Below are 24,817 nucleotides of genomic sequence, written 5' to 3' on the forward strand. Positions count from 1 at the left end.
GAACAGGTTCCAAGTTCAAGTCCAAGATCCTCTAGCTAAGTGACCCCATATAAACCACTTTACATCTCAATTTTAGCATCTATAAAACAGATTTAAACAAGATGATGTATGTAAAAAAATTTTAGAAAATTATAAATGGTCATAAAAATATTATCAGTATCAGCTAGACTCTCAAAGGTTGGCAACATCCCAAGGAAAAACAGATACTTACCTCCATAAATCTGATCAACACAGTGGAGCGTAATGTCATTTTCTCCTATAACCTTATTCTTAAATTGAGTTTCCTAGAAAATTCAAAAGGAAACAACTGTGACTTCTCTGCGCACTGTTAAACATTTATAGGCAGAGTAATCACCATTCTCTACTTGGATATTAAGAAAAATGGGGGGCCAGGTGTAGTGGCTCATGCCTGTAATCTCAGCACTTTGGGAGGCCAAGGTGGATGGATCATGGGGTCAGGAGAGCGAGACCATCCTGGCTAACATAGTGAAATGCTGTCTCTACTAAAAAATACAAAAAAAAGATTAGCCAGGTGTGGCAGCAGGCGCCTGTAGTCCCAGATACTTGGGAGGCTGAGGCAGGAAAATTGCTTGAACATGGGAGGCAGAGGTTGCAGTGAACCGAGATCGTGCCACTGCACTCCAGCCTGGGCAACAGAGTGAGACTCTGTCTCAAAAGAAAAAAAAACAAGAAAGAAAAATGGGAAAATGCAGTGACATCCCTAAAAAAGGGACAATGAAGTATGTGAGAAAAGCTCCAGATTCATTTTGAGAGAGGGTTTAGTTCTGTCACTCAAGCTAGGCTAGAGAGCAGTAGGGTGATCTTGGCTCACTGCAACTTCCACCTCTCAGGCTCAAGCCAACTTTGCACCTCAGCCTCCTAAGTAGCTAAGACTACAGGCACACGTCACCACACCTGGCTAATTTTTGTGTTTTTTTGTAGACACATGATTTCACCATGTTGTCCAGGCTGGTCTCGAACTCCTGAGCTCAAGCAATCCACCAGCCTCAGCCTCTTAAAATGCTGGGATTATAAGCAAGAGCTACCGCACCTGGCCCAGAACATGCCATTTCTGAGTTCCTCCAGGTGAACCCACCATGCCGCACACAATCACTTTGAGAAGTGTGGGGAAGTGATGTACAGGTTAACATTTCTCCACACAAATGTGAATAGGGGATTGACAGAGCAACCTGAAGTCAGCTTCAGGAAGAACAAGAGATTCAAGTTTCTGGTGCATGCTCTCTTTGTATAGGACTATGAACCAAGCCCAAGGCCAGATGGAAGAGACAGCGCTGGTGCTATTTAAAAAGCAAGGGTGGTCTGGGACGGTTGGCTGGGTTTCCACTAACATATGGTGCTCTCCTAGTTGTATGGGCAGTTCTCTCCTTACTTGATTGCTCATTCTTCATGAGTAGGAACAAAATTCACAAGGATACTGCTACTAGTTTCACATTAAACATAAGGTGGGCTGGGTGAGGTGGCTTATGCCTGTAATCCCAGCACTTTGGGAGACCAAGACAGGCGGATTTCTTGAACTCAGGACTTTGAGACCAGCATGGGCAACATGGCAAAACCCTGCCTCTCTAAAAATGACAAAATTAGCCAGGCACGATGGCACATGCCTATGGTCCTATCTACTCGGGAGGCTTAAGTGGGAAGATTACTGGAGCCACGAATGTGCCACTGCACTCCAACCTGGGTGACAGAGTGTGAACCTGTCTCAAAAAAAAAAAATTAATAATTAAAAATAAAACAAAAACATAGTAAACCCAAATTCAAAGGCTGCATTCACCATCAGTTTCATTATTGAACTCAGTTCCTGGGTTTAAGGAAGAGTTTAGTATAGAAAAAACATGACGAACTAGTATATTTGGAAGATGTTATTCCAGTAAGTGATATATATATATATGTATCACTAAAATACAGAAGAAAATTAAAAGTTGACAGTGTCAACACGAGGTCAAAACAAGACAGTATGACATAAGGTGCTGGTGAAAAATTTCTAAATGGTCCTGCCACTGAAAGGAGATCCTGAAGGACAGAGAGTAGGCCAGTGATGAGAAGGACTCTGTCTTTTGTGTGTATTTATGTGGGGCAGTGGGGAGGGTGGGGATGGTGGGAAGAGGAGTAACTGAGTAGCTGGGGGAAAAAAGATGCCAGAGCCACAACTGTACTGTTCCCCTCAAACTTCACCAAATGCAGCTCGTACATACAGGATTTCTGTCCTTTGTGTTTATGTGTGTTGGGGGGTAGAGTAATTGAGAAACTGGAGGGGAAAAAAGACAATGGAATCACAAGTGCACTATTCCCTGAAAACTCTGCCAAATGCAGCCCATACATACATCATTATCCAATGCAGATTCGTCATCGCCCAAGAAGGCAATCTTGAAGTCTGTGCAGACAAGCCTCCCGTAGACCCCATGCTGACTGGAATCTTCCTGGACATACTTCAGTACTGTGCTGGCTTCACAAAGCACCTGTTCACCTGTTGGAAACAAAAAGAAGTCTTCCTTAGAGTTCTCAGGGAACATACAATATGCAAACCCTAAAGGCTTTCCAGCCCTATTTACATAAGGACAAACATACAGTACAACTCAGGGCTTCAGAACTTCACACTTTTCAGCATGGCAGGAGCTGTAAAAACGTAGGAGAGAAGATGAGGCAGAGTGGGAATCATCAAGAAGTGAAACTCAAATGGCTCAGATACACCTCCATGCAGGGCATTTCTCTATCTTCTCACTGGGAATAATGGAAATTTCCAAATAGGTACTAATGATCTGAGCTGCACTTTCATGCAGAGATCTTAGTGTTTTCCTTACTTTGACCCAAGCAGATGTTCCACAGAAGCAATTCCCTAAGTGAACATAGATGGGCTTGCCCCAGTCTGCCCTAAAAGATGCAGATCTCAAGCCCACTTTCCTGTGAGAGGGGGCAGTTTCTAATACTGGAAGTGCTGAGAGAGAGAGTGGTGGTGTCTCCCTGGCCATGGGGCTTCCAGGCAGCTTCCATAGATCCAAGAAGTACTGCAGCCTTTCACAGCACGACGACTCTTGTTCTGGCTCCACACTGGGAGGAAAACAGAGGTCAGAGGTTTGTGGGGGAAAAGCGTGTTTCCTCTCATTCTTAGTTAAGCGTATTTCCTTTCAATGCGTCACCTCTCCTGCTCGATCTGCAGCACCCAGCCCACATGAGAAGCTGCAGCCCCTGGAGACAGAAAGTATCTTTCCGTGCAGTCAAAAAGATGAGGATTGGGGAACGGGTAAGTATTCTCTGCCTTCTGGAAGCAGAGGAGCTCGTGGGGGCAGGAAAAACAGAAGACTATGGCAGAAATGAAAAACTAAGTATAAAAGTTTTGCAACAACAAAAAAACCCAAAGGATTTTTCTTCTCATGCGACAGATAACCATCTTCTCCTTGGAATCTCCCTCTCAACAGCTCCTTCAAGGTCTTTAAATTTACTTTTTGGCTTAAAATTTATTTAGTCTAGCTTTCAATATGAAATCAAAGAAGAGTTTCAGACACTCAGAAGGAGCACATATTATGGTGTTTTTCCCTCTTCTTTCAAAAGGTTAATTACCTCTGGCTGAAACACTAAGGAAACAGCAGAAGACGGCTCAGTCACTAGGTCAGTCTCTCAAGAGATCAGTTCAAAGGAAATAATGAAGACAGAGCCTCATTAGGGTTTAAAATAGTCCCAGAAAAAGTGTTTCTGCTAAGTCCATGGTGGAAGACATGTTAGCAAGACTCCCTGTGCTTTCAACTCTCAACGTGAAACACCTTTTAACGGTGAGGCTCTCCCCAAGACCAGGTCAGCCCCCTCCCATGCTCATGTACTAGAGACCAGAAATTAGCATGCGCTAGCTAATACAACATTCCTGGTGAGACCCGCTGCAAACATAGCATGCTGTGTTTATATCAGATCACAGTCTAGAATCACGAGAGTTGGGAGCTAAAAATGATCTTTGTCTAGTTTATGGAACTAGGCTCAGAGAAGTTAACTGTGAACTCACCACTGCACACCTACACCTAGATGAAACTGCGAAGTAATTCGAGAGAGGGGAGAATATGCATAATGCTAAGCTAAAAATAAAATTTCCAAATCTATAACCCCAAGAAGAGGAAAAACAAGAGGAGATAGAAAGTAAGGTTTAAGTCATCATTATAGGAAAAAAAGCCTTTGACATTTAAAAACATCAAAAGAAGTTATAGGATTCTTTTACCAAATAAGGTGGATCAGTCAGAAACTTGCACACATTTATATCCCCTCAATAAACCGAAATAAAATAAAAAGTGGCAGAATGAAGCCTGTATTGTTTTGGGAAAATGTACCTAAAAAAACTTATTTAAAAAAAGCTATTTGGAATTAGGAAAAAGAAAGTGAAAAAAGAATTAAATACATGGATCACAGAATATCCCATATATGGAGAGGATACACCACCAAGTAGTTTCTATTCCTGAACGCAGAAATGATTAAAACTTAAGTTAAAGTCACTGTCTTCTATTTCAAAAATATTCAACCAATCCAGGCTCCTTGGCAATGACCACAGGGCAAAGTGCGGGCAGCCCCAGGGTTGGTAAACCCCAGTATCCCCAGTATACATGCTCACATGCACAAGAGGATATAGACCAACAGGTGAAGCCACCCACCACTGGTTGCCTTGGGAGACCATGGTGGCTGCATTGTTCACAGGCAGCTACAGACTTGGACAGCAGGAAGAGAGTATGGGGTGTAGGGCTCTGTAGGGAATTGAGGTTTTCCTGATTGGGGATCAGCATACTGGAAGAGGCCATGTAGAATGGCCTGAAAAAGGCCTCATATGCTTGTAAAAGCAGTGAGAATATCTCAGGTTTATTTTCACCAGCTTGGGGGAAAAGGAAACAAGAAAAATTCTTTCTAGATGTTGTAATACTCAGACCCAGGTGTATAGGTATTGAACTAAAAACCTTGATATTTTTGTCTAATTCATTACTGTTTTATGTGAGAGGATGAAAACAAAGGAGTTTAAATATAGCAAGGCTAGGGATGATGTAATTTATCACTGGCTTTGCCTTGCATAGGAGTTACTATGCTAACATGACAGTTACCTGGCAACAAGTGAAGAGTTACTTCCTTCTCTGTTACTTCCTTTTCATTTGTGTGAATTTCCTAAAAGAGAAGAGCAAAGGATATTTTTCTTTGTTTAAGGGTTTAAAATGAATAACATTAAGCCATGCTTTCAGAATATACACTAAAATATCACAAACCCCCAGGAGCTTTTCGTTTATTTTACAAGTTAGATACTTTTTAAAAACGTTTTTAACTAAAGGAAGACAGAAAATTCCAACAAGTTATGAATATTCAATGTATTAAACTAATTATTTAGGACTGATAACTACTAGCTGTCCCAACAGAGGGGGAGGGTTATGCACTCCTTATCTAAGGAACAACTTGAAGTGTTGCACAGCAAAGCAGGGCCGCTCAAGCACAGAATCAGAAAGAAAAGAGATGGCCCGGCACGGTGGCTCACACCTGTAATCCCAGAACTTTGGGAGGCTGAGGTGGGCAGATCACTTGAGGTCAGGAGTTCGAAACCAGCCTGGCTAACATGGCGAAACCCTGTCACTACTAAAAATACAAAAATTAGCTGGCTGTAGTGGTGAGCACCTGTAATTCCAGCTACTTGGGAGGCTGGGGCAGGAGAATTGCTTGAATCCCAGAGGGGGAGGTTGCAGTGAGCCGAGATCCTGCCACTGCACTCCAGCCTGGGTAAGAGTGAGATTATGTCTCAAAAAAAAAAAAAAGAAAGAAAAGAGACGACATGCCACAGCATGATCCCCTCTCCTTCCAGTGACAACCAAGGGTTAAAAGCAAAAGATATGTGTTCTTCAGAGAATATGGACATATGTATAAGGCCTAAAGATAAGCATAGGAAAACATGAATGTATCAAGTCAGTGTCAATCCGGCTAATCTATAGCACACTAGGGCTCATAAAGAGAGCTGGAACATTCTTTGTCCATTCTAAGTTACCTAAAACCACAAGACAGTGCCAAGAGGTACAATCATCTGTAAAGGAGAATCAAGGCCAGGTTCTGGATCACTGCTTCTCAGTAAAAATATATTCAAGTGCCTCTATTTGGGGCTCAGTATTTATTGGACACTCAAAGATAATTAATTACAAACATTAATGAATAGACCAAAGCGATGATCACCTGTGGCTGTTAAAAAGTACATGGCTGTTTGGGAAAAAAAAAAGACATGGCTATTAACATAACAAAGAGACACACCATGGGCCTCCTTATAAAGTGTACCACACCATCCATGAAGTGTTCTTGCCAAAATCTCTAACCTCCATCTGCTTGAACTTCCATGGCAATCGGCCAATTTATCAGAAACACTGGGACAGAGAAACATGTCAAATAATACAATGGGGATGCAATCAGTCAAATTCTGACTGTGGAAAATTCTATAATACACAACCAGTTTTATCAACAAATAAAATTAGATTTTTTTTTTTTTTGGTAGAAGGCCCTGGGTAGGAAGTTTTCTGAATTTGTTAATTCAGACTAAAATATGGCATTAGAAGAAACTTGGGTACAGCTCATTTTGAGGCTGAAGAAAAATGTTATGGCTTTTCCTGGGAACTCATTTTTGAGCATGGTGTATTTTGGAGGTAACTAAGATGCCAATAAACCAAGTCCCTCTGAGGCAGTGCTTCTCATATTTGGGTGGTCAGATTACATGGCGAGCTTGTTATCTAAACAGATTCTCAGGCACCCATAAGCCTGCAGACTTATAGTGCAGGGATGCAGGCTGATGCCCTGGTTTTGTAAAAAGCTCCCCAAATGATTCTGATGTATTGGTCTGGGCTTAAGCAAGAGGAACTATCCCTGCACGTTAAAAGCTATGAGTGTTTTGGTAATTTAAAAATTCTTGGCTGAGTGTGGTGGCTCACACCTGTAATCCCAGCACTTTAGGAGACTGAGGTAGGCAAATCACCTGAGGTCAGGAGTTCGAGACCAACATGGCCAACATGGCAAAACCCTCCATCTCTACTAAAAATACAAAAAAATTAGCCAGGTGTGGTGGCAGGCACCTGTAATAACAGCTGCTTGGGAGGCTGAGGCAGGAGAATCACTTGAACCCAGGAGGCAGAGGTTGCAGTGAGCCAAGATTGCACCATTGCACTCCAGTCTGGGCAACAAAAGCAAGATTCCATCTCAAAACAAAACAAAAAAATTATCACTGAGAGTTTTCCTCATGTAACATTGACAAAGAACTAAATTAAAGCATTTTTTTTTTTTTGAGACGGAGTCTTGTTCTCTTGCCTAGGCTGGAGTGCAGTGGCATGATATTGGCCTGGCTAATTTTTGTATTTTTAGTAGAGACGGGGTTTCACCATGTTGGTCAGGCTGGTCTCAAACTCCTGACCTCATGATCTGCCTGCCTTGGGCTCCCTAAGTGCTGAGATTACAGGAGTGAGCCACTGTGCCCGGCAAGCACAATTATTTTTGACAGGTTCTATCATCTTTCTCTGAGGAGAGAGTAAAGCTATTCATTAAATTCAACTGGCTGTTAGAACACTAGAGAGATCATCCTGACTAAAAGTTAGACTTCAGCACAAACACTGGTGCAAACTTGAAGAAGACTAGCCTAATGTTACATCAGCAGAAAGAATTTATAAGATTCAAAACTACCTATATTAATTCTTGAAATGGTTAGTGAAATTCTCTAATTTTTTGTAGAGATGAGGTCTTGCTATGCTCCCCAAGGTGGTCTCAAACTCCTGGCCTCAAGCAATCCTCTCACCTTGGCCTCCCAAAGCACGAGGATTACAGCCATGAGCCATTCCGCCTGGCCAAATTCTTTCTTTACGTTCCAGAAACAAAATATTCAGGAGACACCGTTTAGGATTCTGTCCTACCAACACTCCCTTTCCTCAGACTACTGTTGCCTGCTCTCACAACCCTGTGGAGTATACCACCTTCCCCCAAGTCAACTGCATGGGGAAATGAACAAGCACAATGGCCCCACATACACTGGGCTAATCATTTCCTTTCTCCTTTTCCTTTGGCTCCCACAAATGTCTTTCAGGAAGGACTAAGAGATACTAACGAAGCTAGCTACCTGAACTATAGAGTTGTACATTTGGCCACAAATATGGAGAAACAGAGAAGGCTGTTCTACAGAAAACAGACACATGAGGAAGATCTGGCCTGGACTCCCATGGCTTTCCAGGCTTTTGTGAGGCCCAAACACACCTTGGGCTACAGTTCCCACCTGTGTCTGTATCTTTATAATAAATTCCATTGTTGGGGCCGGGCGTGGTGGCTCATGCCTGTAATCCTAGCACTTTGGAAGGTTGAGGCGGGCAGATAATTTGAGGTCGGGAGTTTGAGATCAGACTGGCCAACATGGTGAAACCTCATCTCTACTAAAAATACAAAAATTAGCCAGGTGTGGTGGTGCACACCTGTAATCCACTGCACTTCAGCCTAGGCGACAGAGTGAGACATGATCTCCAAAAAAACAACAGCAAAAAATTCTGTTGTTGGCATATATTAGCTAGAGTGGGTTTCTATTAATTGTCACCAAAGACACTGACTTAGGTCAATAGCATTAATAACAGAGAAACCACACATGTCACCTAACATATCAATGTACAATATACATAGTGCCACAGGATTAGGAACTAATGTTACAGCCACCAACTCACAGGTAAGACTGGTAGAGGAGAGTCAGATGCCAGAAATAGCACTACTGCCTCAAGTGTGTGGGTTTCAGATGGGGTGAGGATGTATGAGGTTTCCAAACAGTAAGGCCCTCAAAGAATTTTGCCATTATTCAGCTGATGAAAACACCCCCTGAATGGCTTTCCTTGGCTGCTACCACCACATTCCCTGTATGACTTCTCTGGGTGTAGCAGCACACACCCCACCCCACCACCCTAAACACACATTGGATAAAGCAGAAAGTGACTTTAAAAACTTAAAACAACAATAACAACAACAAACCCACAACATTCTTGGCCTTGTCATTTCTAAACTAAGTTATATGTATATTCATACATACATACATACACACACATTCTTTTTTAAAGTGGAAGATGCTATGCCTCTACAGATAGCTGAAGTTTGTACAAGGACAGGGAGAAGGTCATTTATAAGAGACAGAGATAATTAAAATGAACTATTGCCAAGTGCTAGGTACTGGGCACTGAAGGATTAACAGTAGCTTGCAGTCAAGGAGAGACTAGATAATCCCAACATGCAACATGATGGATGCCAATAATAAAGGTGTTGATATACGGACATGAGAGCACAAAACAGGGACACCTAACGTAGGAAGACTAACAGAGGGAGAGAAGAGAGGGGAGACTGTCCACAGCAGTCCTTCTAGGGAAGTGGCTCATATGGAATGTGCCAGAGTTCAGTAAGTAGACAAGCAGAAAGGAGAAGAAGAAAGACAAGAGAAAAGAAAGAAAAGAAGATGTAACCCATGGAGTTAAGTCACCTGAGAGAGCCGAGAAATATGGCTGGAGGTGGGTCACAGCCTAAAGGAATGTGCATGCCATATTGAATTTGGTCTTTATCCAGTGGGCAGTGCCAGGGAGCAACTGAATGATTTTAAGGAGAGTGAATTAAGCACATAGTATTTACCATTTCCAATAAATGTCTTTCAGGAAAAAGCCCAGGACTAAACCAGGATCCTGGGTGGGTTCCAGCCTACAAAGACTTCAGGAGGACCATGGGCAAGTTCCCTGGTCTCGATGTCCTCATCCAAAAGAATGGATAGAGGTATATTGTCCACTTTATTAGACAATGCATGAGAGCCTATGCAAGGGTAAAAATTATGATATAGAAGTGAGTCTGAGCATCTGCGTCCAGAAAGAGGCAGTGTCCTTGGTGGCTTTCCTTCACTAAAAACTGGAAAGGAAGATTCTTGTAAACCCACTCCCTCAATTCCAAATTACTTGGTCAGAGCATATAATCGTATTTTCAGGAATGAATACCAATCTACTACAGCATTTCCTAGAAGAAAAAAAGTGGCTGGGGACCTTTTCCCACACACCCTCTTTATCAAGTGCCCCAAAAGCATAGTATACATTTTTCATTTTAAAAGCACTGACGACTCTTCTTCCCTTTAATAATGTTAAGTATGTTTTAATGTTGGTCCCAGGCTGCTGACCAAAAATTGATCTGACAGAGAAAAGGGAAACCTCAAAAAGCAATTAAGTCATCCAGGAGCCACATATTTGCCACTTATTTTATGAAGCAAGTGGTGATTTCAACATTGGAAGGGGATGACAGAAAAGCCACCAAGATTCCTAATAGCATTCCACTTTCTACAAAAACTGCTACTATTCATCAGATTTCCTTCAGCACTGCAGACAGGGAAAGGAGAGGTCAAAATAACATAACAAGATGCACACTGGTGCTGAATAGCCAGCAACTAAAAAAGGTAATCTAATCATCAAATATATGTGAGTTCCTGCTTCAAATGCCAATAAATAAATAATAAATGATGTTCCTCCGAAGCCTGGAACATATTGCAAACTCACCTACTTGGAATATTGCCAAAAATCAAAAGTCAAAAAGGCTCCTGGGCAGCAGTAACAGATGCATCTAAGGTTGTGCTTAGTGATCAAAGCCCCCTACAATCTGTCTTCCACCTCAACTGCATGCTTTTAATAATGACTGACAGCCAGCTACCATGTGCCAGGTAAGTACTCTTAATTAGAATCTCATTAATCCTCACAAAAACTCTAGGACAAGCATACATTGCTTTATTGCACCTCACTTCATTGTGCTTCACAGATATTGCACTTTTCGCAATGGAAGGTATGTGGCAAGCTGGTGTGGAACAAGGCTATCAGTGCCATTTTTCCAACAGCGCATGCTGACTTCTTGTCTCTGTGTCACATTTTGACAATTACTGTAATATTTCAAACTTTTTCATTATTATATCTGTTATGATGATCCGTGATCAGTGATCGTTAATGTTACTATGCTAATTGCTTTGGGGCATGATGAATCATGTCCACATAGGATGGCAAACGTAACCAATAAATGTTACATGTGTTCTGACTGCTTCACCACCCAGCTGTTTACCATGTCTCTTCTCCTTTGGCATCCATATTTCCTGAGACACAACACAACAACATTGAAATTAGGATAACTGATAACTCTACAATGGCCTCTAAGTGTTTAGGTGAAAGGAAGAATAGCTTGTCTCTCATTTTAAATCAAAAGCTAGATAAGATTAAGCTTAGCGAGGAAGGCATTTAGAAGCTGAGCCAGGCCAAAAGTGAGGCCTCTTGTGCCAGTTAGCCAAGTTGTGACTGCAAAGGAAAAATTCTTGAAGGAAATTAAAAGTGCTACTCCAGTGAACATATGAAGGATAAAAAAGTAAAACATCTTACTACTGATATGGAGAAAGTTTGAGTGGTCCCTAAAGCTAAAGCCTAATCCATAGCAAGGCTGTAGCTCTCTTCAATTCTGTGAAGGCTGAGAGAGGTGAGGAAGCTCCAGAGGAAATGTCTGAAGCTAGCAGAGGTTGGTTCATGAGGTTTACGAAAGGAAACTATTAAAAAAAATGCAAGGTAAAGCAGCCACTGCTGATGTAGAAGCTGCAGGAAGTTAGTCAGAAGATCTAGCTAAGATCATTGATAAAGGTCGCTACAGTAAACGGTAGATTTTCAGTGGAGACAAAACAGCCTTTTATTGGAGACAGATGCCATCTAGGACTTTTATAGTTAGAAAGGAGAGGCCAATGAACTGATTCAAAGTTTCAAAGGATAACTGACTGTTAGGAGCTAATGCAGCTGGTGACTTGCTGTTGAAGCCAATGCTCATTTACCATTCAAAAAAAATATGCTACATCTTATCTGTCTGTGCTCTACAAATGAAACAACAAAGTCTGGATGACAGAACATCTGTTTACAGCATTGTTTACTGAATATTTTACAACCACTGTTGAGACCTACTGATCAGAAAAATTAATTCCTTTCAAAATACTACTGCTCAAAATATTACTGCTCATTGACAATGCACCTCGTTGCCCAAGAACTCTGATGAAGATGTACAAGGAGATTTGTTGTTTTCATGCCTACTAACCCAACATCAATTCTGCAGACCCATGATCAAGGAGTAATCTTGATTTTCAAGTCTTACTGTTTAAGAAATAGATTTTGTAAGACTATAGCTGCCATAGATAGTGATTCCTCTGATGCATCTCAGCAGAGTCAATTGGAAATCTTCTGGAAAGGATTTACTATTCTAGATGCCATTAAAAACATTTACGATTCATGAGAGGAGGTCATAATAGCAACATTAACAGGAGTTAAGAATTGATTCCAACCCTCATAGATTGGCTTTGAGGGGTTCATCAGTGGAGGAAGTAACTGCAAATGTGGTGAAAACAGCAAGAGAACTAAAATTACTGATAAAAGTTGAGCTTGAAGATGGACATGAACTGCTTCAATCTCATGACACCGAAAAAGTGAGAAATAATCCAGAGGACTCGAAAAAATAGGTGAAAAGTTGCTTCTTATGGATGCACAGAGAAAGTGGTTTCTTTCTCACTGGCCAGGTGCGGTGGCTTGCGTCTGTAACCCCAGCATTGTTGGAGGTCAAGGTGGGCAGATCATTTGAGCCCAGGAGTTCAAGATCAGCTTGGGCAACACAGCGAAACCCCATCTCTATGAAAAGTACAAAAAATTAGTAAGGCATGGTGGCACACACCTGTAGTCCCAGCTACTTGGGAGGCTAAGGTGGGAAGATGACTTGAGCCTGGGACAGGAAGTTACAGTGAGCTGAGACAGAGCCACTGCACTCCAGCCTGGGCAACAGAGTGAGGCCCTGTCTCAAAGAAGGAAAAAAAAAAAGGAAGTGGTTTCTTGAGATGGAATCTATTCTTGATGAAGATGCTGTGAACATTGTGGAAATGACATCAAAGACTTCAGAAATACATATAAACTTGGTTGACAAAGCAGCAGCAGTGTTTGAGAAGACTGACTCCAATTTTGATAGAGGTTCTACTGTAGGTAAAATGCTATCAAACATCATCACATACTACAGAGAAATTTTTCATGAAAGGAAGAGTCAATCAATGCAGCAAACTTCATTGCTGTCTTATTTTAAGATATTGCCACAGCCACTCCATCCTTCAGCAACCACCACCTTGATCAGTCGACAGCCATCAACATCAAAGCAGGACCCTCACCAGCAAAGATTATGACTTCCTGAAGGCTCAGATGACTGTTAGCACTTTTTAGCAATAAGATACTTTTAAATTAAGGTAATGTACATTTTTTTTTTTTGAGATGGAGTTTCACACTTGTTGCCCAGGCTGGAGTGCAATGGTGTGATCTCAGCTCACCGCAACCTCTGCCTCCCAGGTTCAAGCGATTCTCCTGCCTCAGCCTCCCGAATAGCTGGGATTACAGGCATATGCCACCACACCCCACTAATTTTGTATTTTTAGTAGAGACAGGGTTTTTCCATGTTGGTCAGGCTGGTCTTGAACTCCCAACCTCAGGTGATCCACCCACCTCAGCCTCCCAAAGTGCTAGAATTACAGGTGTGAGACACCGTACCTGGCCCTGTACATTTTTTAATACATAATGCTATTGCACACTTAATGCACTAAAACATATGCACTGGGAAAGAAAAAATTTGTGTGACTCACTTTTCTTTTCTTTTTTTTTTTGAGATGGAATCTCACTCTGTCACCCAGGCTGAGTGCAGTGGCATGATCTTGGCTCACTGCAACCCCCATCTCCCGGGTTCAAGTAATTCTCCTGCCTCAGCCTCCTGAGTAGCTGGGATTACAGGCGTGCATCACCATGCCTGGCAGACTCACTTTATTTTTTCAGTTATTATTTTTTGAGATGGAGTCTTGCTTTGTCACCCAGGCTGGAGTGCAGTGGTATGATCTCAGCTCACTGCAATCTCTGCCTCCCAGGTTCAAGTGATTCTCCTGCCTCAGCCTCCCAAGTAGCTGGGACTACAGGTGTGCGCCACCACACCAGGACAATTTTTGTATTTTTAGTAGAGATGGGGTTTCGCCATGTTGGCCATGCTGGTCTCAAACTTCTGACCTCAGGTGATCCGCCTGCCTCAGCCTCCCAAAGTGCTGGGATTACAGACATGAACCACTGCAACTAGCCTCTCACTTTATATTTATATTCACTTTATTGTGGTGGTCTGGAACTAAACTCAAAACATCTCCAATGTGTGCCTGTTGATACTACTAGTATTATGTACTAGTATAATACTACTAGTATTACGTACATTTTACATATGAGGAGACTGAGGCTTAAATAGCATCAAGAGGTTCAGTAACTTGTTTGAGGTATTATTTTTAAAAAGTAAGTTATGGCTGGGCGTGGCAACTCATACCTATAATCTTAACACTTTGGGTGGCCAAGGTGGGAGGACTGCTTGAGCTCAGGAGTTTGAGACAGGCTTAGGAAACAGTGAGACTCATCTCTACAAAACAAACAATTAAAAAATCATTCAGGCATGGTAGTACACACCTGAAGTCCCAGGTACCTGGAGAGCTGAGGTGAGATGATCACTTGAGGCCAGGAGGTCAAGGCTGCAGTGAGCCATGACTGCGCCACTGCATTCCAGCCTGGAAAACAGAGTAAGACCCTGTCTCAAAAAAAAAAAATGTTACTAACCAAGGAGCTGCAAGCCCCATTGAACTCAGAGCCTATATTCTTCACTGTTATGTACCAATTCTAACAAACAAGGTCTCCAGTTTCCCATTGTAAAAGAGAAAATCACTGTAGCATCTATTGCTTGTAAAGGAAACTGTTACTACAAAACTGATCAGAACAAATAAGAAAAATTCCATTAGGAGAACTGTACTTCACATTCAAGGATCTGTCACGCACACCAGCAGTTCCTAACCTTTTTGGAGCCAGGGTTTGGTTTCACAGAAGACTATTTTTCCATGGACCTGGGGGTGCCTGCAGGGGGGCAGGGGATGATTTTGGGATGAAACTGTTCCACCTCAGATCATCAGACATTAGTTAGATTCTCATAAGGAGTGTATAACCTGGATCCCTTGCATGTGCAGTTCACAATAGGGTTCGTGCTCCTATGAGAATCTAATGCTGCCACTGATCTGAGAGGAGATGGAACTCAGGAGGTAATGCTTGCGGCCCCTACTCCTACATTCACCTCTTGCTATGCCGCCAAGGACTAGTACCAGTACGCGTTCCAGGTGTTGGAGACCCCTGACATACAGGACAAAAGCACATGGATGTTAAAGTCAACCACCACTCCTGAGGACCTGCTGAGAGCTAGCCTGGTGGTTTTTACTTCACTGGTTCTCGAAAAGTCAATTATTTGGATTCTTACCAAGTTCACATACAGAGTACACATCATCTCAAATGTGTAATGATCCTGGGGCACCTTAGGAGAGGCATGAAAAGGGCAAGGCCCTGCCGGAAAGATCTTAAAAAGAACTGGGGTGGGGGTGTGTGCGGGTACAATGAAGCTCTCACAGGTCAAAATGCTTGTAAATGCTCCTATCACCAGCTTTGAATCAAAAACTGAAATCCTTGTTCTCAGATTAATTTCCTCCAGCCGGAGGGGCAAATTCCAAGAGGCAACATCCCTAAAGGTTCCAAAACAATTTCTTCCCATTGCATTTGATACCAAAGTGCTAAAAGGACACAACACAGACATTTCATTTCCTAAAAGTTGCCCTACTTTTCTAGAATGAACACTTAATACTCATTTTTTCAACTAAATAGAAAATCTGAGGGAGAAAAATGTATTTGCATCTATATATTAGGTGGGTATCCATGTATATCTTAAAACAAAAATTTTTAAAGTAGAAAGTTGATTTTTTATACAGCATAGCACTAACAATTTAAGTTTTTGTGTTTCTCTATCTCTCTCCAATCTTTTCTCTGTATACATACTAAAAAGAGAAAGAATACAGATCTGGGGGCCACAGTCCAAATATGGCTCTGGCATCCACAGACATGACCTTGCTCATGTCATTTAAACCAACTGAGCTTCAGTTTCAGTTTCCTCCAGTATAAAATGGAAAAAATACTACCCGGTATGAGGACTTTATGTACTTGGTAATGTAATTTGTTATAACTGTTGGGGGTAGCAGAACCTGTGCTGCTTCTTGATTTCCTTTCATGAGTAAACAAAAACTGGAGGAATTATTCAAGAATCTGTCAGCAGGGTGTGGTGGTTCATACTGGTAATCACAGCACTTTGGAAGGCCGAGGTGGGTGGATCACATGAGGCCAGGAGTTTGAGAACAGTCTGGCCAATATGGTAAAACCACATCTCTACCAGAAATACAAAAACTAGCCTGCTGTGGTGGTATGTGCCTGCAATCCCAGCTACTCAGGAGGCTGAGGCACAAAAATAGCTCGAACCCGGGAGGCGGAGGTTGCAGTGAGCTGAGATTGCTCCACTGCACTCCAGCCTGATCTCTGTTACATGAGACCAATAACTTCTACTTTTCACCCAATCCTGTTTCCCATATTAAACTAAATTGACTCTACTCAGGAGGTCTCACAATTCTTTTTTCTGTGGATCAGGAATTCCTGAAATTAGCAACACTCTAGTTGGCCCTAATTCCATAAGACTAACTACATTAGGAATATCTGAAGCCATGGAAAAAGAAATGGCATTTTTCTACTAATAGGATTTATCTTCTAGCAGCCCACTATGATTTAGGTCTGGTCATTATGCATCTTATCTTTTGCAATAGAAAGCACTTTGAACCTTCTACAAGACCGAAAGAGTAGACTAACGGCTTTCTTAAGAGACCACATCCGAGGAAGGGCCTGCTTGGGCATGCACACACACAAAAACACTTTCTCAGCTACTAATTTTGTTGACAGTAGATCAAGTTGCTGAAAGGTGGTAACAAATTGAGAATAGAAACATATATGCACTGGAACACTGGAATTTAAGGTGCCACACTGTACTCAATCATCACTAGTATCTAATCATTTTCTGGTTAATACTACAAAAAAATTAGAAAGATACACTATGCAATTCTTACAGATAATCAACCCAGGAAAAAACAAATACCATCATCACTACTATCCTTGCATCCCCCCTCAAATAAAAATAAACACTAGTCCCAAGAAGAGAAATAACCTAGAGGACCCCAAAACATCAGGGTATACAAATAAGAATCATAAAGAAATCCTCCCCTCAAAAATATGCTTAATTGGAGTCTTTCTTTGAATTTGGTTTTCAGAAGTTACCTGTTTGGATGGGTAGGAAGGACAGAATGGAGAGTATTCACTGGCAATGTCTGTAGTCTCTTCATCCCTATATTTCACAATCGCTTTTTGAACTCCACAAAGAAAACAAAGAACTGACAAGTAAGGAGCTAATATATTTCAATATTCTTAAAAGAAAGCAGATGTACCATTATTTGCTTGTTGATCCCAGGAGAATGAACATAGCTGAATGAAGGAGAGGCGAGGTAGGTACCAACAAGGGTACACAGAGGAGCACCTGTGTCTGGATGTGCTGAGTCCTACGTGTGGATCTTAGAGTGAGTATCCCTAAAATTCTCATATGTGCATCCTACTCCTAACCATGCTGTATTCTGAATGTGTATAAGCTGTTGTCTTCATTGGCAAATTTGCTGAACAAGTGATTAAAGGCTAACTTTTACAACTGAATGAGTAAATATAATCTCTTCCTTAGTGGCATTACAAATCACTACACTGTGACCAAGAGTCACTTGTGGACTGTAGAAATCACAAATGTCCAATCTGTGAATGCCAAAGTCTACTGCTCCTTTTTTCAAAGTACATACAGGGCCAGCCCTTACTGAGGTTGAGAAGTGAATAGCAACAAACATTTCTTGGGCTGTAAGTGCGAGCTACTGTTTAAAAAGTTTTATATTTATTTACTAACTCATTTATATTTATTAATTCATTTAATCCTCACAGTAAACCTTTGCAATAGAGTTATTATACCTATGATTGTCTCCATTTTACAGATGAGGATACCCTGCTAGTATGTGGCACAGGTGAAAGTCAAACCCAGGTATCCTGGCCCAGTCTGTGTTCTTATTCAATGCCACACTGTTATGTGGAAAGAAGAAATGAAAGGAAAAAGGAGAAACAAGGCAGAATGATCAGTGAAGTGCCTGCTAGACCCACCTGAAACCAGGTCAAAGTAAGCAACGCAAAGTGACCAGGGAAAGCCGAATGAGAGTTATAGAGAGGCCAAAGGAAGCTAAAGGGAAACAACAACAAAAGACACCTACACCCAACATAAATGACACTGGCCAGCTGCATGGAGAAGAACCTTAAGGCTCCTCAACACCTGCTGAAAGAGGTGTTACTCTTTCAGTCATAAGTTACTCTTACGACTCACTCCACTGGGTCCTCTGAGGTATGAGTTTCTAATTTTCATCCCAACCAACTCTTAAGAGTTCAGTGAGACTCCAGGAAAGGCTCTAACCATGAATAACACTGGTATGTATGACTGAGCAATTCTTGCTTCCTTTCAAGTATAGTCTTGGCCAGGCGCAGTGGCTTATGCCTGTAATCCCAGCACCGTTGGAGGCCAAGGTAGATGGATTGGATCACTTGAGCTTGGGAGTTCGAGACCAGCATGGGCAACATGGCCAAACCTCATTTCCACAATTTTTTTTTTTAATTAGCCAGTCATGGTGGCATGTGTCTATAGTCCCAGCTACTCAGAAGGGTGGGGCAGGAGAACCACTTCAGCCTGGGAGGTCAAGGCTGCAGTAAGCCATGACTGTACCACTGTACTCCAGCCTGGGTGACAGAGCAAGACCCTGTCCCCTCCACAAAAAAAAAAAAAGAATAGAAAAGAAACAATAGCTAGGCTTAGCCACTAATATGGATAGCATCACCAAACGCTCTACTCATATTGCAATATACTGGAGAAAGACAGGATTCCTCTATAGCTTAATGGAAAGACTATTACTTGTGAAGCCTGTTCAGAGAGAGCAGTGAATGAGTCCAGCACATTCCAGGATCTAGAAGCCAATTCAACCAGCATCCAGTGAGAGCTGCCTCTGTACTATCCCTGTTCTTTGGGGTGGTGGGAGCTTCTTAAACCATAAACTGGTTTTAGAGAAAAGCCTAGAGTTGCCCGTAAGCCTCTGTGCTTTCAACTCTGACACTCCCTAACAACTGCCTACTTAGCAGATGTTGACAACCCTACTTCTGCAGCTGTGAAACATGAGATAACATTCCTCACTGATTCCATTAACTATCATGTTCAATGTGCAGCAAAAAGGCAGAAAAGGTATAGTTCTTTAATAATCAGGCAGAACTGGTTCTACTGGTTAGGCTGACACACTTTTCTTAAAAAACTAACTCTGAAAATTGTGCAAATTTTCAACAAATGCATCAGTTAAAAATGGTCTATGTGCTTTGTATAGCATCTCTTGCTACTCTATTTGAGTTTGAACAAAGCTTGCCATTATGGCACAAAGGAAAGGCAAAAACTGCTGGTACCGGGATCATAGTACATCAAGGTTTTCGAAACTAGAATATCTCAGTGGGGCTTAAATTCAATTAGAACAGAAGCATGACAGCCTCAAGTGATCCTTCTGCTTTGGCCTCCCAAAGTGCTGGGATTATAGGTGTGAGGCACCCTGCCCAGCCAAGGTTAATTCTTCATTTCAATATTTATCCCAATGTTATGGCTACTTTTTATTTATTTTAATTTTTTTCTTTTTTTTTTTTGAGACAGAGTCTCGCTCTGTCATCCAGGCTGGAGTGCAGTGGTGTGATCTCGGCTCACTGCAACCTCTGCCTCCTGGGTTCAAGCAATTCTCCTGCCTTAGACTCCTGAGTAGCTGGGATTACAGGTGTATGCCACCACGCCCGGCTAATTTTTGTATTTTTAGTAGAGATGGGGTTTTACCATGTTGGTCAGGCTTGTCTTGAACCCCTGACCTCGTGATCCACCCGCCTCGGCCTCCCAAGTGCTGGGATTACAGGTGTGAGCCACTGCACCCAGCCTGTTTATTTTAATTTAAAAAAAAGATGAAGACATGAAAAATAAGTCTTCTAGTTTCCACAAGTCTTCCCCCACAGATCAAAAGAAACTAGCTACATCTGTTCTGGATCCCACTGAGAGTATCAGCAATTCACAGAACCCACAGCTGCGACTACCCCCACATCTTCTAAGAACCTCGCCCATGCTGAGCCAGAAAGCATTCCCATTCTGGCAATGTCTAGGCCAGACAAGAGATGAGAATTTGAGAACTGCCACCCATTCCTTAGCAAGCTTATGGCCCAAAGGAGACACAACTACTGGAACCCGTATCACACAGCTGGTCCAGCATCAAAAAAGTTGCCAACCTGATCTCTTCTCAGAACTATGTTTCTAAGGAGTGGGCCAAAATCACAGGGCTCCAATGGGCCTGAGTCAGTACTCAAGTTGTGTATCTGGTTACTCAGAGTCGCAAAATGACCCATCTCTAATATATACCAATTCCTTCCAAGAAACAGCTCCTGAATATGTTAAGTACCAAATGCTGAGGATAAAATGAGGAAAAAGGCCAGGCACAGTGGCTCATGTCTACAATCCTAGCACTTTGGGAGGCCTAAGGCAAGTGGGTCACTTGAGCCCAGGAGTTCAAGACCAGCTTGGGCAACATGGTGAAGCCTTGTCTCTACGAAAAATATAAAAATTAGCAGGGCATGGTGGTGCACACCTGTAATCCCAGCTACACCTGAGCCTGAGGAGGTGGAGACTGCAGTGAGCTGTGATCGTGCCACTACACTCCAGTCTGAGTGACAGAGTAAGACCCCGTCTCCAAAAAATAAATAAATAAAATGATGAAAAAAATTGACTTTTATTAGTCAGCCGTGGTGGCATGCACTTATCCCAGCTACTCAGGAAGCTGACATGGGAGGATTGGTTGAAAGTTGAGGCTGCAGGAAGCAGGGATTGTGCCACTGTACTCCAACCCAGGTAACAAAGTGAGACCCTGTCTCAAAAAAAAAAAAAAAAAGGATCAATTTTTGCCCTCATGAATCAGACAGACAAAAACTAACTAGAATACTGAGTAATGGGTGTCGTAAGTACTGGAAGCCTATAAAAGATTTTATCTCTACACTTCATCTCATTTATTTATCAGAGCTTAGTTAACTACTATTATTGTTTCACTTTAGAGATGAGGAAAATGAGACTAAGCCAGGTTAAGAGAAGTGGGTCTCAAGCCTTTACCCGAAAGGCTTTACCTGACAAGGGTTTATCTGACGAGGGTTGTACTCTCTCTCAACCAATATCCAACCTGCCTCCCTCTGCCGATCATGTCTCCTCCTCCTCGGCACTGCTCCTCCCCTGGACTTCACATGCTCTTTTATATACTGAATGATCATCTCTTATGCACATGCTCTCTTCCAGGCACAGCAAACACAGGAGTAAACACAACACACCGCACCTAAGTCCCCAGAGAACACAGGAGTCTGACAGCACTGCTAGCACTGGTAGACACGTGCTATGTTAGGGGAAATGCAGGGTACAATGGGAACACTCAGAAACACTGAACTACATTCAGAACGGGTCAAAGAAGACTGCTGCACTCAGGAAGTGTCATTTATACTGAGACCTGAAAATGAGCAGATTAGTTCCAGGCTGAGTGGCCATGTGATGGTTAATATTGAGTGTCAACTTGATTAAAGGATGCAAAATATTGATCTTGGGTATGGCTGTGAGGGTGCTGCCAAAGGAGATTAACGTTTGAGTCAGTGGCCTGGGTAAGGCAGACCTAATCTAATCAACTGCCAGTGAATATAAAGCAGGCAGAAAAACGTGAAAAGGCAAAACTGGCCTAGCCTCCCAGCCTACATCTTTTTCCCATGCTAGATGCTTTCTGCCCTCAGACATCAGACTCCGATCTCTTCAGTTTTGAGACTTTGACTGGCTCTCCTTCCTCCTCAAGCTTGCAAATAGCCTATCGTGGGACCTTGTGTTCATGTAATTTAATACTTAATAAACTCCCCTTTATTCATATATTCATACACACACACACACACACACACACACACACATACATACATCCTATCCTGTTAGTTCTGTCCAACTAGGGAACCCTAATACAGATTTTGGTACCAGGAGTGGTTCTAGAGGAACAGAATATTAAGGATGGAGTTTTTTCATTCATTGTGGGGTTTCTGGAGTTGGCTGCTTAATATGATTAGACCCAAAAATGCTAAGGACTCTACTTCTAATGGTAGGGGGAACACTGATAGTCCTTGGCCCGAACTGTTTAGAAAGTTATGCAAAATAAATGCACCTGACACTCCTGATTCATTGCTCATGACAGGCAAGGAGTTTAGTGACTCTATACATAATACCTTTGACCGTATGTGGAGAATCAAGGGACATAATGAAGCTGGTTGGTTGCTCCTAAGTTCAGTAGACAAAGTGATGAAAGAAAATGATAAACTCAGGGATTCTATCTCCCAGCTTCAGAAGCAGATACTGAGCCTCAAATCTGCTAAGACTGCCCTGAGTGAGAGTCTTATCTCCTGCAGAGAAAGAACTGGAATTGTGGAAAAACAGACACAAGTTTGTATCATGTGAGTGGCTGACCTGCAACGAAAGGTGCCTGCACAGCCTCAGCAAATGCCTACTGTTAAAGTGAGGGCAGCCGGGCGCGGTGGCTCACGCCTGTAATCCCAGCACTTTGGGAGGCTGAGGCTGGCAGATCATGAGGTAAAGAGATCAAGACCACCCTGGCCAACATGGTGAAACCCCGTCTTTACTAAAAAATGCAAAAATTAGCTGGGCGTGGTGGCACATGCCTGTAGTGCCAGCTACTTGGGAGGCTGAGGCAGGAGCAATGCTTGAACCTGGGAGACGGAGGTTGCAGTGAGCTGAGCTCATGCCACTGAACTCCAGCCTGATGCCTGGTGACAAAGCAAGACTCTGCCTCCAAAAAAAAAAAAAAAAAACAGTGAGGGCATTGATTGGAAAAGAATGGGACCCTGCTATTTGGAATGGGACGTGTGGGAGGACCCTGATGAAGCTGGGGACACTGAGTTTGTAAACTCTGATGAAATTTTTTTGCCAGAAGAAGCATCCCCAGTAGTCGAAACAACCCATTCCTGACCCATGCTGCCATCTTCCTTTCCATCTTTTGTCTGAAACAAACTCTAAGCTGCCTGAGGCAACACTGAGGGCCTCCCCTGAGGCAGCTGCCAGGCAAGATCATGTTGATTCTCCTCAGGAGCCGCCCCTAACACCCCTGTTTCCTTCCAGACCTGTAACTAAAATCCCACCGGGTGAGGTGATGTGAGGTTGAGAGTGTGACCCATGATGAGGTGTGCTACACTAAAAAAGAACTGTTTGAGTTTTGTAATTTATATAAACAGAAATCTGCAGAATAGACATGGGATGGATATTAAGGGTATGGGATGATGGTGGAAGAAACAGAGTTGGATCAGCCTAATTTTATTGATTTGGGCCCACTAAGTAGGGACTCTGCATTTAATGTTGCAGCTTGGGGAGTTAAAAAAGGTTCTAGGCCGGGCGCGGTGGCTCAAGCCTGTAATCCCAGCACTTTGGGAGGCCGAGGCGGGTGGATCACGAGGTCAAGAGATCGAGACCATCCTGGTCAACATGGTGAAACCCCGTCTCTACTAATACAAAAAATTAGCTGGGCACGGTGGCGCGTGTCTGTAATCCCAGCTACTCAGGAGGCTGAGGCAGGAGAATTGCCTGAACCCAGGAGGCGGAGATTGCGGTGAGCCGAGATCGCGCCATTGCACTCCAGCCTGGGTATCAAGAGCGAAACTCCGTCTCAAAAAAAAAAAAAAAAAAAAAAAAAAAAAAAGGTTCTAATAGTTTATGTGCTTGGTTAGCTTAAATATGGATTAAAAGATGGCCCAATGTGAAGGAGCTGGAAATGCCTGATCGCCTTTGGTTTAATGTAGAGGAAGAGATCCAAAGGCTTAGGGAGATTGGGATGGTGGAGTGGATTAGTCACTTTAGACCTACTCATCCGAGCTGGGAGGGTCCAGAAGATATATCCTTATCCAATGCCTAGCAAAATAAATTTGTGAGGGCAGCACCTGCATCTTTGAAGAGCCCTATAACTGCTCTTCTCTGTACGTCAGATCTAACAGTGGGAACTGCAGTCACTCAACTACAAAATTTAAATACAATGGGAATAATTGGATCCCGAGGTGGCAGGGGCCAAGTGTCGGCACTTAATTGTCAAAGGCAAGGTGGGCATAGCTACCGTAATGGACAGGAGAGATAAAGCAGCAATCAGAATAGTCTGACTCATGTAGAGCTCTGGCCTTCGCTAATTAATTATGCTGTTTCTAGAAGTGAAAACTGACGGGAAGCCTACTGCATTCCTACTTAATTTATATAAACAGAAAACTTCCAAGTCGTATGGACAAAAGACTAGTTCAAATTATAAAAACAGAGAATCACGGTCTCTCAACCAATTTCCAGACTTGAGCTAGTTTACAGACCCAGCACCCCTTGAAGGAAGGGGAGGTCAGGTCCCCTTGAGGAAAGACCACACTACATTACTGACAATTTATGCAGTGAATCTTTCTCTCATCCTTCCCTAAGGAGACCCCCAGCCTTTTACCAGGGTAAGTGTGCACTGGGTGAAAAAGAAATGATCAAACATTTCGGGGACTACTGGACACTGGTTCTGAGCTGACGTTGATTCCAGGGTACCCAAAGTGTCGTTGTGGTCCTCCAGTTAAAGTAGGGGTTTATGGAGGTCAGGTAATTAGTGGAGTTTTAGCTCAGGTCTGACTTACAGTGGGTCCAGTGGGTCCCAGGACTCATCCGGTTATTTTCCCAGTGCCAGAGT

At 42.6% G+C, this 24,817-nt stretch overlaps 1 protein-coding gene across 3 annotated transcripts in view; it reads right to left on the bottom strand.

The window, feature by feature from the left end:
• The window catches only part of MTMR12 (myotubularin related protein 12), a 93,020-nt gene that overhangs the window by 45,739 nt on the left and 22,464 nt on the right, over positions 1 to 24,817 (bottom strand). For all 3 annotated transcript variants that reach the window (XM_012459934.2, XM_012459933.2, XM_012459932.2), the window contains exons 2-4: positions 5,085 to 5,145; positions 2,343 to 2,485; positions 212 to 284 (exon numbers count right to left, since the gene is read on the bottom strand). In XM_012459934.2, the coding sequence (XP_012315357.2) occupies positions 212 to 284; positions 2,343 to 2,485; positions 5,085 to 5,145 (277 nt within the window). The remainder of the gene's footprint in view (positions 1 to 211; positions 285 to 2,342; positions 2,486 to 5,084; positions 5,146 to 24,817) is intronic.

The sequence above is a fragment of the Aotus nancymaae genome, unplaced genomic scaffold, assembly GCF_030222135.1.
Source record: "Aotus nancymaae isolate 86718 unplaced genomic scaffold, 86718_ANA_hifiasm-v0.15.2.pri h1tg000014l, whole genome shotgun sequence".
Taxonomy (NCBI): domain Eukaryota; kingdom Metazoa; phylum Chordata; class Mammalia; order Primates; family Aotidae; genus Aotus; species Aotus nancymaae.